Genomic DNA, 13,861 nt, shown 5'->3' on the forward strand with positions numbered 1-13,861 from the left:
CACAAACATGACGTCACGGGGACGACATACATAAAGAAAACATGAAAGGTCCATAGACTTGGCTGCCACATGACAACACGGGAAAACACACAAAGCCAGGAAAAAACAGCTTTTAACACACCGACCATGGATGGAGATCTCCGTCTCTTCAATCCATCGGTTCACTGCCATGGACAGAGATCTCCATATTTGAATGTTTTATATTGATTCAGTTTGAGATTGCGCTATACTACTGTCTATCAGCATCTCTGGCCCGTTAGTAAAAAGGTTCTCCCCTCGTTGACTTGAACGATAGCAGAAATCTTAACACCCTTTTATTTATAGCTATATTTACGGCCGATTCCCATCACGTCACTGGTCCCGGTTAAAATAATTATCACACTTGTATGAATGAAGTGAGGGGCGCTCTTATCATCATACATTATCATATATCCCATTTAGTTTTCTGAAAAAACCCGTGTTTCTATGTCAATGGTTCTCAAACTATTTCATGTCAAGAACCCCCAGAATTATATGTATTTGGCCCGCCGACCCCCATCTGAAAATATGTTGTTCCAGGGACCCCCCAGATGCAAAGATTTTAGTTAAAAACGTTCGCTGCTGACCTGCACTGCTTTCAAGATGGCGATGATGCCTGTGGGCCAGAAGCAGCAGATGGTTGTCAGTACGGCGATGGGCAGGTAGTCATGGGGAGGGCGTCGATCCATCAGGGTGATGCTGGGGGGAATCTGCATGGGGGGCATTCCTGGATGACCGGCTCCATTAGCCATGTAGGGCTGACCCTGAGAGGAGGAGAGTTATAAACTCATAGAGAGAGATAAGCAAACACAGACATTATGTGGTATGTATGTGTGTGTGTGTGTGTGTGTGTGTGTGTGTGTGTGTGTGTGTGTGTGTGTGTGTGTGTGTGTGTGTGTGTGCGTGTGTGCGTGTGTGCGTGCGTTTTATGCATGCGTGCAGCAAGTGCGTGTGAGACCAAAGCAGTTAACAGTGGGTTGCATCACTGGTATGTAAAAATGTGTCTCTTTCATCCGTTAATTACAAGTTGGACAAGACATCACCAATTAATCAAAGCAGGAACTCCTGTAGTACAACTGCCTCTCAAACTGACTTTACTAACATGCATTATAAGTACAGAACTGCTGCCAGACAAAATGACCTGTTTCATAACATAGGAGCTGTCATCTGGCTCGCAAGGCAACTGTCACTAAAATGAAGACAATTTACAATTACAGGCACTTAGCAGAAGCTCTTGTCCAGAGCAAATTACAACGTGCAAGATCAGAGTGAATGGCATGAACCCTAGCTAGTAAACCAACAACAACCTAAGTTGCCAAGGAAACCATTAAACTCTCAATCGGGCTGTCTCTTAGAGTATATATATTTATAGAGAAGGCACCCAGAGGAAATCTTGAGGCGAAATGGACATAGTGGCCGAATGAAGGTATTGCAGCCTGGCCCCAAACACATGAACGCGCTGTCCGTTGACTATCATTGTACACGTTCACGACGGACGACGCTCGTGCGCGTTCAACGGCAGCGCGTTCATGTGTTTGGGGCCACTCACCATTGCAATCCGTCCCAGAATGCACTCTGTTCCTACCAGGAAGGAGGAGTGAATCCGCCTCATGCGCTTTTGAGCAACTCAATGCAAGTGGATGGAAGGAGAACTCGGGTGTCTTCTCTATAGATATATATACTCTATGGGCTGTCTGCTTAATTCTCATGAGACGTTGTGGTTCTACAAAACTAGATAAATGTGGGCTTTGTTTACAGATCAAGATGGACGTAGCCTCGGTACCAGGCTTTCATTTTTGTTGGTGCAAAAATTGAAAGCCTGGAGGAACGCATTGGCTGCTCTGGTCTAAAAGTGGGAGTCAACCCTTCCGGGTGGGCGTCGCTCCAAATGATGTGACGTAGCGCTGCACTAGGGGGGAGAGGAGGGGCCGGGGGTGACGGACAGGTCGATGAGATCCAATCAGGGCGTGCGCAAATCTCAGCCGCGACCCGCCCCTCTAGACCAGAAACCTAACACGTTAGCTCAGGCTACAATGGACGCAACCTATACTAAAGAAAAGCACTGGACTGCCAGTTCCAGCTTGAACCAGACAATGGTCCAGATGACCACAAGTCTGGGAGAAATTAGGCACATACTAACCTACATACCCAGAACCTGTCACAACAAGGCCACCCATTTTCACTGGAAAAGCACTGGAAACCCCGTCAGGGTCCAACTGGCCTATGGTCCGTGCCAGCTCGTAGAACGGAGTGCAGGTATGGCACGGAGCGGTGCACGCGTCTCCCTCATAGACACACTATACCCAAATATCCATTGGTTAGCCTACTTGCATAAGACAATGTGTGCATTTACGACGTGTGTGATACTAATTATAGTAAACTAGGCTCCAGCCTCCAGTACTCCTTCTGGTGTTCTGTCTACTCTACACACAACAAGAATGCCTCATCCTTCACCGCGTGTGTGCGTGCGTGCATGCATGCGTGCGCGGGTGCATGTGACGTCATTAAAACGCTGTGGTACCGAACCCCCCCACCGCCCTCGTTAATATTTCAACAGATGCTCCTTCAGGCTCTGACTCACCGAAGTCATGGGGTAGATTGGTACGTAGGCTGTGCAGGGCTGCAGCTGCAGGGGGTAGCCCGAGTGGAGGTAACCCATGGACGGGTGAGGCATGGCACCTGTGGTGGGTCCATGGGTCTGGACAGTGTAGCCCTGAGGAGCACCCGGGGGCCCCAGAGGGCCACAGTGGAACTGTGTCTCCTGAAGGTATCCCTCGGAGCCCTGGGGTGCGGTGGGAGGGGGGTAGTTGGGCTGAGGGCCCACATTGGGGTGCTGTAGAAAGTTGCATTCCGGGGGTACCGGGAGGTAAGGCGGGGGCTGCATGGACTGACGGCCAGAGTTATCCAGACCTGGATGGCACAAGGATGAACGAGAGGGGGAGAGACAATGAACAGAGAGAGCAGAGAGAGACTTGTGTCTTCTGTCTGACATTTTAGTCCTCTCTTTCAGACTAAATCATCAATATCTGTCTTCTCTGCATGTGCGCACATGCACGCACTCTTGCATGCACGCACACGCACAGACCCACACATCATCATTCCAGCACAGGAGAATAGCACGCATGTGGAATACAAAAGGTTTAATCTAGACTGAGGGTACAAATAATGACAATCCCATCAAATAGAAGCCTCAGAGATGAAAGCTGATGGCATTAAAGATGGTGTACTGAAGACAATATCCTGCAGGAAGTTACAGATATGATGTCATGTTAGCTGACAAAGGGAGCATAAACCCACGCTCGTGGAAAAGAACAAGATCATGGGAAAACAGAAAGAAAGACTGTCTGAGGGACAGACAGAATGGCAGAGTAGTTATAAATATAGGAGTGAGGGTGATGGAGAGCAAGACAGAGAGAGAGAGAGAGAGAGAGAGAGAGAGAGAGAGAGAGAGAGAGAGAGAGAGACTACAAGTGCAAGGATGCACTAGGTAGAGAGGGGCAGGGATGGAGGGATGTGGTTGAGTGATGAGAGATGACTTGTGCTTGAGGACAGTGTTACATAAGTTACTAGCAGTGACAAGCAGAAGTGGACCACACACACACGCGCACGCGCACACGCACACGCACGCACACACACACACACACACACACACACACACACACACACACACACACACACACACACACACACACACACACACACACACACACACACACACACACACACCTCTACTCTACTGCTCTACAAAGGTCATTCGTCTAATCTCTGCTGTAGGGAAGAAGCCACCTAACTAAAAAAAAATCATTTTTTCTGGAAATTAAGAAAACCTTATATTTTTAAAACAAAGCAATACAGCCTCATCAAAGTTGATGTTGTGACTTTATATTGTCAAATACTTGCATGGGAGGGGGAGAGGTGGTGGAGTTAGTTGCTTCAGACAGTTTGAGGGTCCAATGGAGTTAAGAGGTTTTGTTCAAAGCATTTTTACTACTTTCCATTGGTTCAATATTTTCGAAAAAAAGGAATTGAGTTAGGTTTCCTCCCGACAGCAACGATATGTTGAAGACACCAAACGTTCTGCTGTTAGACAATAACAACTAGCTAATCCAGCCTGAAATTAAGGAAGCCAATTACGTTTGGACAGATTTCTGTGATTAAATCCCATTAGAAATAATCAAAATCCTGTCAAACTTGAAAATATGAGATAGGAATCCATTGAGTGCTACAACTCTGATGTCAAACAAAGATGAGCAGAGCAAAGCCTTTATTCTTTAAATACACTCAAGGTAGGTAGGTGAAGCACAGAAAGTGCCTTCAAACAAACAACAGAGACAGACATACGGACAGACAGACAGACAGACACTGTGTGTGTGTGTGTGTGTGTGTGTGTGTGTGTGTGTGTGTGTGTGTGTGTGTGTGTGTGTGGCCAAAGTACACTAAAAGTATATTACTGTACACACTTAACAGTATTAACAGTGGTATTAGCAGGTCGTATGGTGAATATAAATATATGGTCAAAGTCTATGACTCTATGTACTTCGACTCCAACAATCTAACCCCAGTAGTGATGGTAAATATGAACAGTTAAACAATTAAACATTAATTGAATATAATTAACTCATCATTACAATACCTACAGGAGCTTCTTCCATTTTGGAAAAATAGTCAGCCTGTCTTGTGTTATAAGATCACAGAACATAAAATGGGCAGCCTAGAGCTCTCTCTATTAATAGTCAATGGTATGGGAAACATTCAATGTTTCTATTGTAACCTAAGTATTCTTCCTAATCCAATCACAGTTATACCTAAATATGTCTATATATAGCTTTAAAATATATGTCATATTTATGTTTATAAATATAAGAAATTTGACACTATGACCTAAACTCAGCGGACATACTTTCTAATTAGTGGGTGTGGCAGTTCCTCATAAAGGTTCCTGGTTCGATCCCTGTCTCCTCCTGGCTTTGTGTTGTATCCTGACTCCTTGAGCAAGACCAACCCTCAACTTCTCCAAAATGAGTAGGTTGGTTCCCGGCATGGTTGCATCCACTGTCTGTCAGTGTATGAATGTAATAGCACATTGTAAATATTCAATGGATAAAAGGTGCAATGGAAATGCAGACCATTTATCATTTAGTGCCCTTTTTTTTCAGTGAATGGAAATGTTAATGCTACAGCTAACAGCATATTTGACATCCTAGACTGCTTTTAATGTATTATTGGCAACAGTTTGTGAAAGGCTGTGTGTCCTGTTTCAGAATGTCAAATCCCCTATCCCCCCCGCCCACACACACACACACACACACACACACACACACACACACACACACACACACACACACACACACACACACACACACGGAATTGAATTGAATTGAATATCAGTGAGGAAGAACTTGACTGGCCTGCTTTAACATACACATTTTTTAGCATACACATTTGAAATGAAGTTGGACAAGAGTCAGGACCCTGACCCTGAATATATATCAGACCTCCTGGAACCACATGTGCCGGTCCACTCCTTTGAGGTCCTCCAACTTAGCCCTTTCTAGTGGTCCCTCAAACTAATCTGGTGACCAAGGGGCTTTGCAGCCAGGGCCCCCACTTGACCTCAGGGTTGCTAGTTCCCTCACCATTTTCAAAACAAAATTAAAGACACATCTATACAGAGAGGCCAAACCCCCAGCCCCCCCCCCCCCCCCCCCCCCCCCTGATGTTTGTGACTGCTTGATTGTTTTATTTTCTGTTGTTAAGCACTTTGGAACATTGTTCAAAAAGGTGCTATATAAAGTGTATTATTATTATTGTTATGATGTCCTAGTGCCTTTTCGTTTCATCCTGTTTTGTATTATTGACCTGTGTACCTTCCTTGGATTGTATACCCATTCTGACTGCAATCTGTTAATACAATGTTCAATCAATCAATCGAAGCCCGGCTAGTTGCCCAACAGAATGCTCCTGTGGAATGGATGGATGGAAGCAAATTAACGAAAAGCCGCAAGGGGGGGGGGGGGGGGGGGGGGGGGGGGGGCTCATGTTGGGCGATTGCAAGAATCCGAGAAAACGACAGAAATTAAGACTAATAGGCTATCATTATGAACTTGACACTTCGCTTGTACACACACACACACAGACACACACTCTCTCTCTCTCTCTCTCGTGTGATAATGAAATGCAGGCCCGATGATGGAAGAGAGAAGCGCTGCCATACAGCGATGCGCTGCTGTGCAGATAAAAAGCAGATGTGGGGATGTTGACGGAGAGGCTGAATAATGCTGATGTTCCCATTCCCATCAGTACCAGTTTACCGAGAACAGGCGATGCCTTCAAGCCCACGGTGACAAAACGTGTACATTTTGCAGTGGGATATAAACAGTGGGGGATGGGAAAAGTGGCTCAATTAGACGATCAATTACAGGCAGCGGTGACAGAAAATCCGCAACATGGCACGACATGTAAAAAATTAAACCTACCGTGTTGTTTTTCAAAAGACATGCTCTACGCGGACAGTCTGGTGGTGTCTCCACTTGATCGGATGTGAGAAATTCCTCCAGTTGCGTTAAAAATCCGGTCGAAGCCAACTGACGGGAGTTTTATTCTAAATAATTATAACCCATCTTCAGCTCTCTTCATCTCAGCATCTGGGATCTAATATTAAAATAACTTTTTATTTTAAATGTACAGTATGATCCGTTTATCCAATCCAATCCGACTGCGGAGTGCAGTTGAGTATGCTGTTCTGTTCTCCCTGCTGTTTGTGTAGCTGCTACGTCCACCACCACAACAGTGGGAGACAGAGGGTTCTCCCCAAACGCATCGCGTTACATTGAATTAATCAGTCACAGCGATATCAGTCTTAAAGCGACAGCTCAGAGCCTCGCCTCAGACTCACTGGGCTGTAACAGAACCACACCATGATCACTGATGAGCTGCGAAGTTATCTTTTAAAATAATTGCAATATTTGAATAAAAGTAACTATATTTTCTGCCAATTGAATATGACTAACATGTCATGTATAATTCCCTTGTACCAATATATTTCATTAGGAATAAAGATTATTTAATCCCATCTTTCCTTTGATTATTTTTCTTTTGTATTAAACAAATAAAAATCACTCAGAAGTGAGGGGCTCATAGAAACATCTTACTCCATGTTTGTTTTAAGTGCTCTCAACAAACATTTAAAAAGTCCATAGACTTGACTGCCACATGACGTAATTTCCGAAAGACAGACGTTGGATCGGCTCAAAAATGTATAATATATATAACACAAGAGACTGTTTTTGACATACAGCAAGTTTTATTACTACGGTACACAATAATTTACACCGAAAATTCATTTTTCATTCAAATAGCATCCACTTTGGTCTGTATTTTAAGAGCATTTCCCTTTCTGTGTGGAGGGATTCTGCGGGACCCAGATCATGTAAACAGTAAAAAGTTTATTAGGCACATAATTCATCAACAGTCAACACATCAACAACCTGTGCAGTCTTTCTCTCCCCCACACTTTCACACCCTCGCTCCATCTGTTGATCCGGTCATCCGCTCACGGTCGGTCAGAGAGAGGACTTGGAAAGGCCCCGCCTCAGTCAGGACAGAGTTTGCATATTAAAACATAGTCTCAAACCTGGATGAATCTGTTGGACGTTTTGGAACTAGCAGATGTGTATTGTGCAGCAGCATAGTCCAAGAGTCACTAGCTAAGTCTGATGGAGGGTAAACGCCAAACGGACAACATGCAAATCCACTTAAACCCAATATACTTTGTTGACCGGGTCCCACAGGGAGTCCCTTTTTGCCTTTCTGCAATGCCATAGTTACTAGCACATGAATGGGAAGTCATTTATGTTTTTGGGAGGGGGGCTTGATGTCATTCATTTCATGTATTCATTGAAATGTCTTTTAACCGGGTTAAAAAAAGGTTGTGCCAGTAAAGGGACTTGCACATACAGTAGCCACACTGACAACCTCGGCACGATGCCATCTCTCACATAATATTCCTCCGTGTCCGTCCGTCAGTGTGTGTACAGGGAGGCGGTGAAGACGATGTCCCTGCGGATGGTCAGGGAGGCTTTCTCCATCTTGCTGCCCAGGACGGAGTCTCCCACGATGCGCGCCGCCTGCCTCACCTCCTTCAGCACCTCGTCCAGGCGCTGGATGCAGCGCACCACCGTGCCCTCCTGCACGTCTGTCAGCTGGGCGATCTCGGCAAAAGGCTGACACGACACAGACAGACAGGCAGGCGGTGGTGGAAAAAAGTAGTTAAATGTTTTACTTGAGTAAAACTATCAATACTGCAATATTGACTTGAGTAAAAGTACATACGTGTTGGCATCGAAATGTACTTAAAGTACCATAAGTGAAAGTAGTACCCATTATGCAGAAGGTCTCATTTCAGGTTTTCAAATGTCTACACATATTTTGAAAATAGCCGATTTATAAGCTCCCAATGCGTCGCATCGCGGCGTATTGTGAGCTTGTAGATCGTCTATTTTCAAACGGCCGAAAGGTACAGTATATACATGTAGCGCTGAAGTGGTTACTGTATGTACCTCTATCTACAATCTACAAAGTAACTAGTAACTAAAGTTTTTCAAATAAATGTAATGGAGTAAAAGTATTGGCAATTGGAAATACTCAAGTAAAGTAAATTGTACTTAAGTACAGTAATAGGTAAATGTACTTAGTTACTTTGCACCACTGCAGACAGACAGACAAGACGTGACACGTTTTGTCTGCTCCATCAGCACATCAGGTTGTGTACACACTGTCCTGTTAAGATTCCCATCCGGTGACCTGTGATACAAGTTGAACCCTTCCGTCTATCACTGTTACTAATGGTGCTCTGGAGAGGGAAGTCTCTGGAGCTCTCTGGTGGAGCCGTTACCCCCGCGACCCGACTACGGATAAGCGTTTAAAGGTGGATGGATGGATGGACCTGTGTGATACAAATCAACCCTTCCCGTCCATCACTGCATTCCTGTCTCTCGCTCTCTACTGTCGTGTCTCTTTCTCTACACTGTCCCTCCAATTACCTGTCTCTCGCTACAGTTCTGTCGTTCTTCCTTTCCAAAGGTGTCTCCCCAATTATTAGTCTCTCTCAACACTGTCCTGTTCTTTACTGTTCTCTCCCTCCTAAGTCTCTCTCTCTCGACCCGTTTCTCTCTCCTCCTACAAGGTAATTTATGTCATCAGTTGCTATGACAACCCAACAAAATACAAGTCATGCAGTGCTGCGGTATCATGTTCTCTCTTTCTCTCGCATATAAAACTGTTTTCTCACGTTTATCATCTGCTATTCCTCTCACAATGATAACATCTGTGGTTCTCTGATTTACAGTAGCTTTCAGTAAATATGATATAGAAATTAGCAGTGCAGCAGTTAATCAACTGTTGTGAAAATAGCTGATCTACAAGCTTGCAATACATCTTGCATTGTAGACCTGCTATTTTCAACTATTTGATTAATAAATAAATAAATAAAAGATCAATAGATTAATTGCTAAGACATAATCGATAGTTCCAGCCCTTCACAATATACAAGTCAAATGTAAAATCCTTATGATTATTACCATGCCTCTGGCCCAACAGTACACCACCTCTGTAAGACCAAATTTGAACTGGCCCACAAAGTCTTCTACCGTCTGTCCAATGCCGTAATCCCTCTGGAGCTCCCCGATACGCTTGGCGACCGCCAGCACACGATCAATACCCTGCAGGAGGAAGGAGTGACAACCGTCAATTACCATCACACACACACACACACACACACACTTGTACAATTGACCTCCTCTCTAAATGCACTGGTTGATTGATTGAAGTATTTATTAACAGTTTGCAGAATGGGTACATTTCACATGAAGGCACAACTCAATACAAAGACCATTACTGAGGACGACAAACTGATAAAGCATTATACTTGTTTACAACAGGGTCCACCATTTTCAATTCATCAGAACATTTACAGTATAAAATCTGTCTTCTTTTGCCAGGTGCTTGAAAAGCGCCTGCATGGACTACATTTGCTAGTATCCTTCCTATTTTTCCTGTTTCAGCTCTCTGCTTTCTAAACATTTCAACTCCCCCAGGCTGACTGAAGGTCTCCCAAATGACCGAAGGTCTCCCAATACATTCCCTCTCTGAATGATCTCTCTCCCAGTACGATGTATGGTATCAGCCATGCTGTTCCAGGGTCTGTTCTGCTAGGACTGCAGTGCAAGTGGATTCACAACCTAGTCATCACTTATTCAGGTCCTTATAAAGCACTTCCATGTCTCAGCGATGCTCGGCAACACATGCAGACATGGTGACTGTGTCTGAGTGAGTGCATGTGTTTTAGTCAGGTAAAGTGCCATTACAACAGGGCAGGACTTCTTCTATGTGTGAAGTCTGCCCTGGGTGAGTGCTTCCTTTTGTGTGTGTGTGTGTGTGTGTGTGTGTGTGTGTGTGTGTGTGTGTGTGTGTGTGTGTGCGCGCGCGCGTGTGTGTGGGCACGCGCGTGTGCATGCGTGCATGTGCATGCGTGATACAGGAAAGCTGAAAGGGAGACGGTATATGAGACAGTAGTCTTACCTCCTGCAGTGTGTTGGTGATGTGCGGTTCCACCTGTGATTTTTGGGTGAACACCAGACAGGCCAACAGGGCGGCGCTCTCCTCGGGGGCCATTGGACTCAGGGCATTCTCAAACAGTAGCTCTGTGAGCAGTAGCTCATGGCTGCTGATCTGACAGGCCACCCGTCCCTTCAGCTGCACCGCCCCACTGCCGTCAATGTAGTTCAGGGCCTTGAGGACCTGGGAAGGCAATTTGTACAGTGTCAAGAGTAAGAAGTGCAACATTTCCATGGGGAGTAATAATTCTAAAGATCAGTAGTTCTCAAAAGTGGGGTCTAGGGACCCTCAGGGTTCCTTGATATGGTTCTAAAAGGAACCCTTACAGGTCTGTAACTCTCAGTTATGTGGGTCCTTGAAATTAAAAGGTTTGGCAAACAGTAATATAATGAATTGCATTTTTATAGCGCTTTTCCAAGTGCTCAAAGCGCTTTACAATGGTTCATTCATTCATACATTGGGAAGTGAAGCGGCGAACAGTCGACGCCAGCGTCCTCACTTCCCACATTCACCAATGGTGGCAAGCTCACACCGACCGACTCATTGGAGGCAGTGTAGGGTTCAGTGTCTTGCCCAAGGACACTTCGACACTTCGACAGCAAATCACTTCGACATGTAGACAGCAAATCCGTCATTGAGCATTTGTGGCTGACAATCGGACATAGTTTTTGAGGTGTAGCAGCAGTCGATGAGGCAGGGGTCATACCTCGATTCTCTGATGGTATTCAGGGAGCAGAGCCAGAGATTTATCAGACACCAGGTACTCCAGTTTCTCCAACTCTTCCTTTACCCTCATCTTCTCCTGAATACGTACAAACTACACATACACACCACACACATTACATAATTATTGCTGTTACATAATTCAACAGCAGTAGGACAGGAAGATGTCATAATGATTGATGATGATAGATTAATTAGTCTGTTTCCAACAACACATGCGGATACAGTCAGTCAGTCAAGTACAAGAAGCTGCTCTACGGCACTCATCCCATCTGCAGTCTGCCTACGACCTAACACATCCACGGAGACAACAGAGGTGACGGTAGAGGAACAAACAAAGTTTGACAGTAAAATAATGATATATATTTTTTTTTACAAAGCAGCACATTATAAGATGCTGCTGTGTAAATTTCACAGTAGACACATCAACCACGCTCCACCTCCCCTCCCCCACACACACCAGTTCTGAGAATGTGGGCGAGTGGATGCAGTTGAAGTCTTTGAGGCTGTCCTGAAGCACGCGCAGCCTCATTGACGCCTCCACCACGTCCACGCTCTTCAGCTGAAGGTCATTCACGGGGTCAAGGGTCGCGACGCCACCCGGGTTGGCCTCCGCCAAGCGCAGGAGCTCTTGTGTCGCCGTGGAGATGGCCTGGCCAGGAGGGTCATGCCTATGATTAGAATAATTATATTATTATTGTTGTGCTTTATAAAACAGCCAAGGTAAAGCTTAGTTCATTATCACAGCATCCTCACACATGGAAACCATGAAGTGGCATTTAGACATTTAGATCAAACTTGTTGAATTTCAAGGAAACCCCAGTTTGCATTGCATTAGATTACAATTGTTACGATTTTTTTATCTCTGGGACCGTAACGTGTTGATGTAACTCAGTCATAAGGGTCCATTTGGTTCCCAACTATCAACCATTTAGCTTGGGAGCCACTGGAACCTCCTCAAGGGGGTGAACCACTGATCCAGATCACATGCACACACACCTAAAGAACACACACTGGAACGAACCTCCTCAAGGGGGTGAACCACTGATCCAGATCACATGCACACACACCTAAAGAACACACACTGGAACGAACCTCCTCAAGGGGGTGAACCACTGATCCAGATCACATGCACACACACCTAAAGAACACACACTGGAACGAACCTCCTCAAGGGGGTGAACCACTGATCCAGATCACATGCACACACACCTAAAGAACACACACCAAAAGAACACACACTGGAACCTCCTCAAGGGGGTGAACCACTGATACAAATCACATGCACACACACCTGAAGCGCGGCTGTTGTCTCTTGCTGTAGTTGTCGATGATCCTGTCAGGAATCACCTTCAGAGTTTTCACCGTGATGGCAGAGATATCCTGCAGTTTCAACTTCTGTACGGTGTGACTGCATGGACCTGAAGCGCGCGGACGGACGCACGCACGCGCACACGCACACGCACACGCACACGCACACGCACACGCACACGCACACGCACACGCACACGCACACACACACACACACACACACACACACACACACACACACACACACACACACACACACGATATGACTTAAAACCGATCAATCTTTTGTCTTGATTACGATTGATGAATGCTTTAAAACAAAGCTTGTGAGCTTGTACATTGGCTTAAAATGCCAAAACACAGTCCTTGGGCCCTCTGTGAGTGGAACCAACCTTCAGGTACGAACAGTGCTGTGTTGTACAGGTGAGGTAAACCTCCAGCATTGGGGCTGTTCTCCACCAGGTCCTCGTTCCCCTTCTCACACATGATCAGGGTGGTGAAGGTACGATTCACAGAGTCACTGGACACCTGGATACAGAGGAAGACCATTATGTTAGCTGACCTTTGCTACTGATATGTTGCATGGATAGATTCCTATCCACTCTGTGTCTGTTATTTGAAACATTGATCGCACGAGTCTTCATGATTCAGCAGAAAGCTTTCGTTCTGAACATAATCCCAGAATCTGGTTAATAAGACTGAAGGTATATAGTCCTATAGGAGGACTGCCAGTGTATTTTGTGTCATTTTCAACCCCTTTATCCATATTTTATGGACACAAATCTTCTAATTTTCAAATGGGGGGTCCGCGGGCAAATAGATATCTATTTGGGGGTCGTTGGCCCGAAAAAGTTTGAGAACTACTGAAGGCATTCGTAGAATGGTCCACCAGGTCTTAATGGGTTAATAAGAAGCAACCTATATCTGTAGGATAACTCCCAGAGTCTGGTTTAATAACACTGAATGGCCAGAAAGTTGCAGCAAATGGATGTCTTGGATTTCTGGAAAGAAGTCAAGATCTTTAATTGTGTTAAAAGTGATGATTTCAGTGTGGGTGTTGTTTGATGTGGCTATTAGACCTGAATAAATCAGAAAAGCTATTGAGAAACTGGCTTTAAATAAATCCTGTGGCCCTGATCAGATTCAGCTGAACAATTGAAATATTCCAGCCTCAGAATTTCTGTACTACTTGCTT

The 13,861-nt window shown here is 45.1% G+C and overlaps 2 protein-coding genes across 3 annotated transcripts in view; both read right to left on the bottom strand.

Annotated features, from left to right (window-relative positions):
* Positions 1-6,608, bottom strand: part of prrt1 (proline-rich transmembrane protein 1) — an 8,395-nt gene extending 1,787 nt beyond the window's left edge. The window contains exons 1-3 of the mRNA XM_083767544.1: positions 6,495-6,608; positions 2,600-2,928; positions 606-782 (exon numbers count right to left, since the gene is read on the bottom strand). Coding sequence (XP_083623670.1) covers positions 606-782; positions 2,600-2,928; positions 6,495-6,516 — 528 coding nt within the window. The 5' untranslated portion in view covers positions 6,517-6,608. The remainder of the gene's footprint in view (positions 1-605; positions 783-2,599; positions 2,929-6,494) is intronic.
* Positions 6,609-7,301: 693 nt separating this feature from the next.
* The window catches only part of skic2 (SKI2 subunit of superkiller complex), a 42,753-nt gene continuing 36,193 nt past the window's right edge, over positions 7,302-13,861 (bottom strand). For both annotated transcript variants that reach the window (XM_083774343.1, XM_083774342.1), the window contains exons 23-29: positions 13,059-13,194; positions 12,650-12,776; positions 11,816-12,026; positions 11,339-11,449; positions 10,597-10,815; positions 9,597-9,737; positions 7,302-8,240 (exon numbers count right to left, since the gene is read on the bottom strand). In XM_083774343.1, coding sequence (XP_083630469.1) covers positions 8,040-8,240; positions 9,597-9,737; positions 10,597-10,815; positions 11,339-11,449; positions 11,816-12,026; positions 12,650-12,776; positions 13,059-13,194 — 1,146 coding nt within the window. In that variant the 3' untranslated portion in view covers positions 7,302-8,039. The remainder of the gene's footprint in view (positions 8,241-9,596; positions 9,738-10,596; positions 10,816-11,338; positions 11,450-11,815; positions 12,027-12,649; positions 12,777-13,058; positions 13,195-13,861) is intronic.

This window comes from Protomyctophum parallelum (genome assembly GCF_964188405.1).
Source record: "Protomyctophum parallelum genome assembly, chromosome: 1".
Classification (NCBI taxonomy): Eukaryota; Metazoa; Chordata; class Actinopteri; order Myctophiformes; family Myctophidae; genus Protomyctophum; species Protomyctophum parallelum.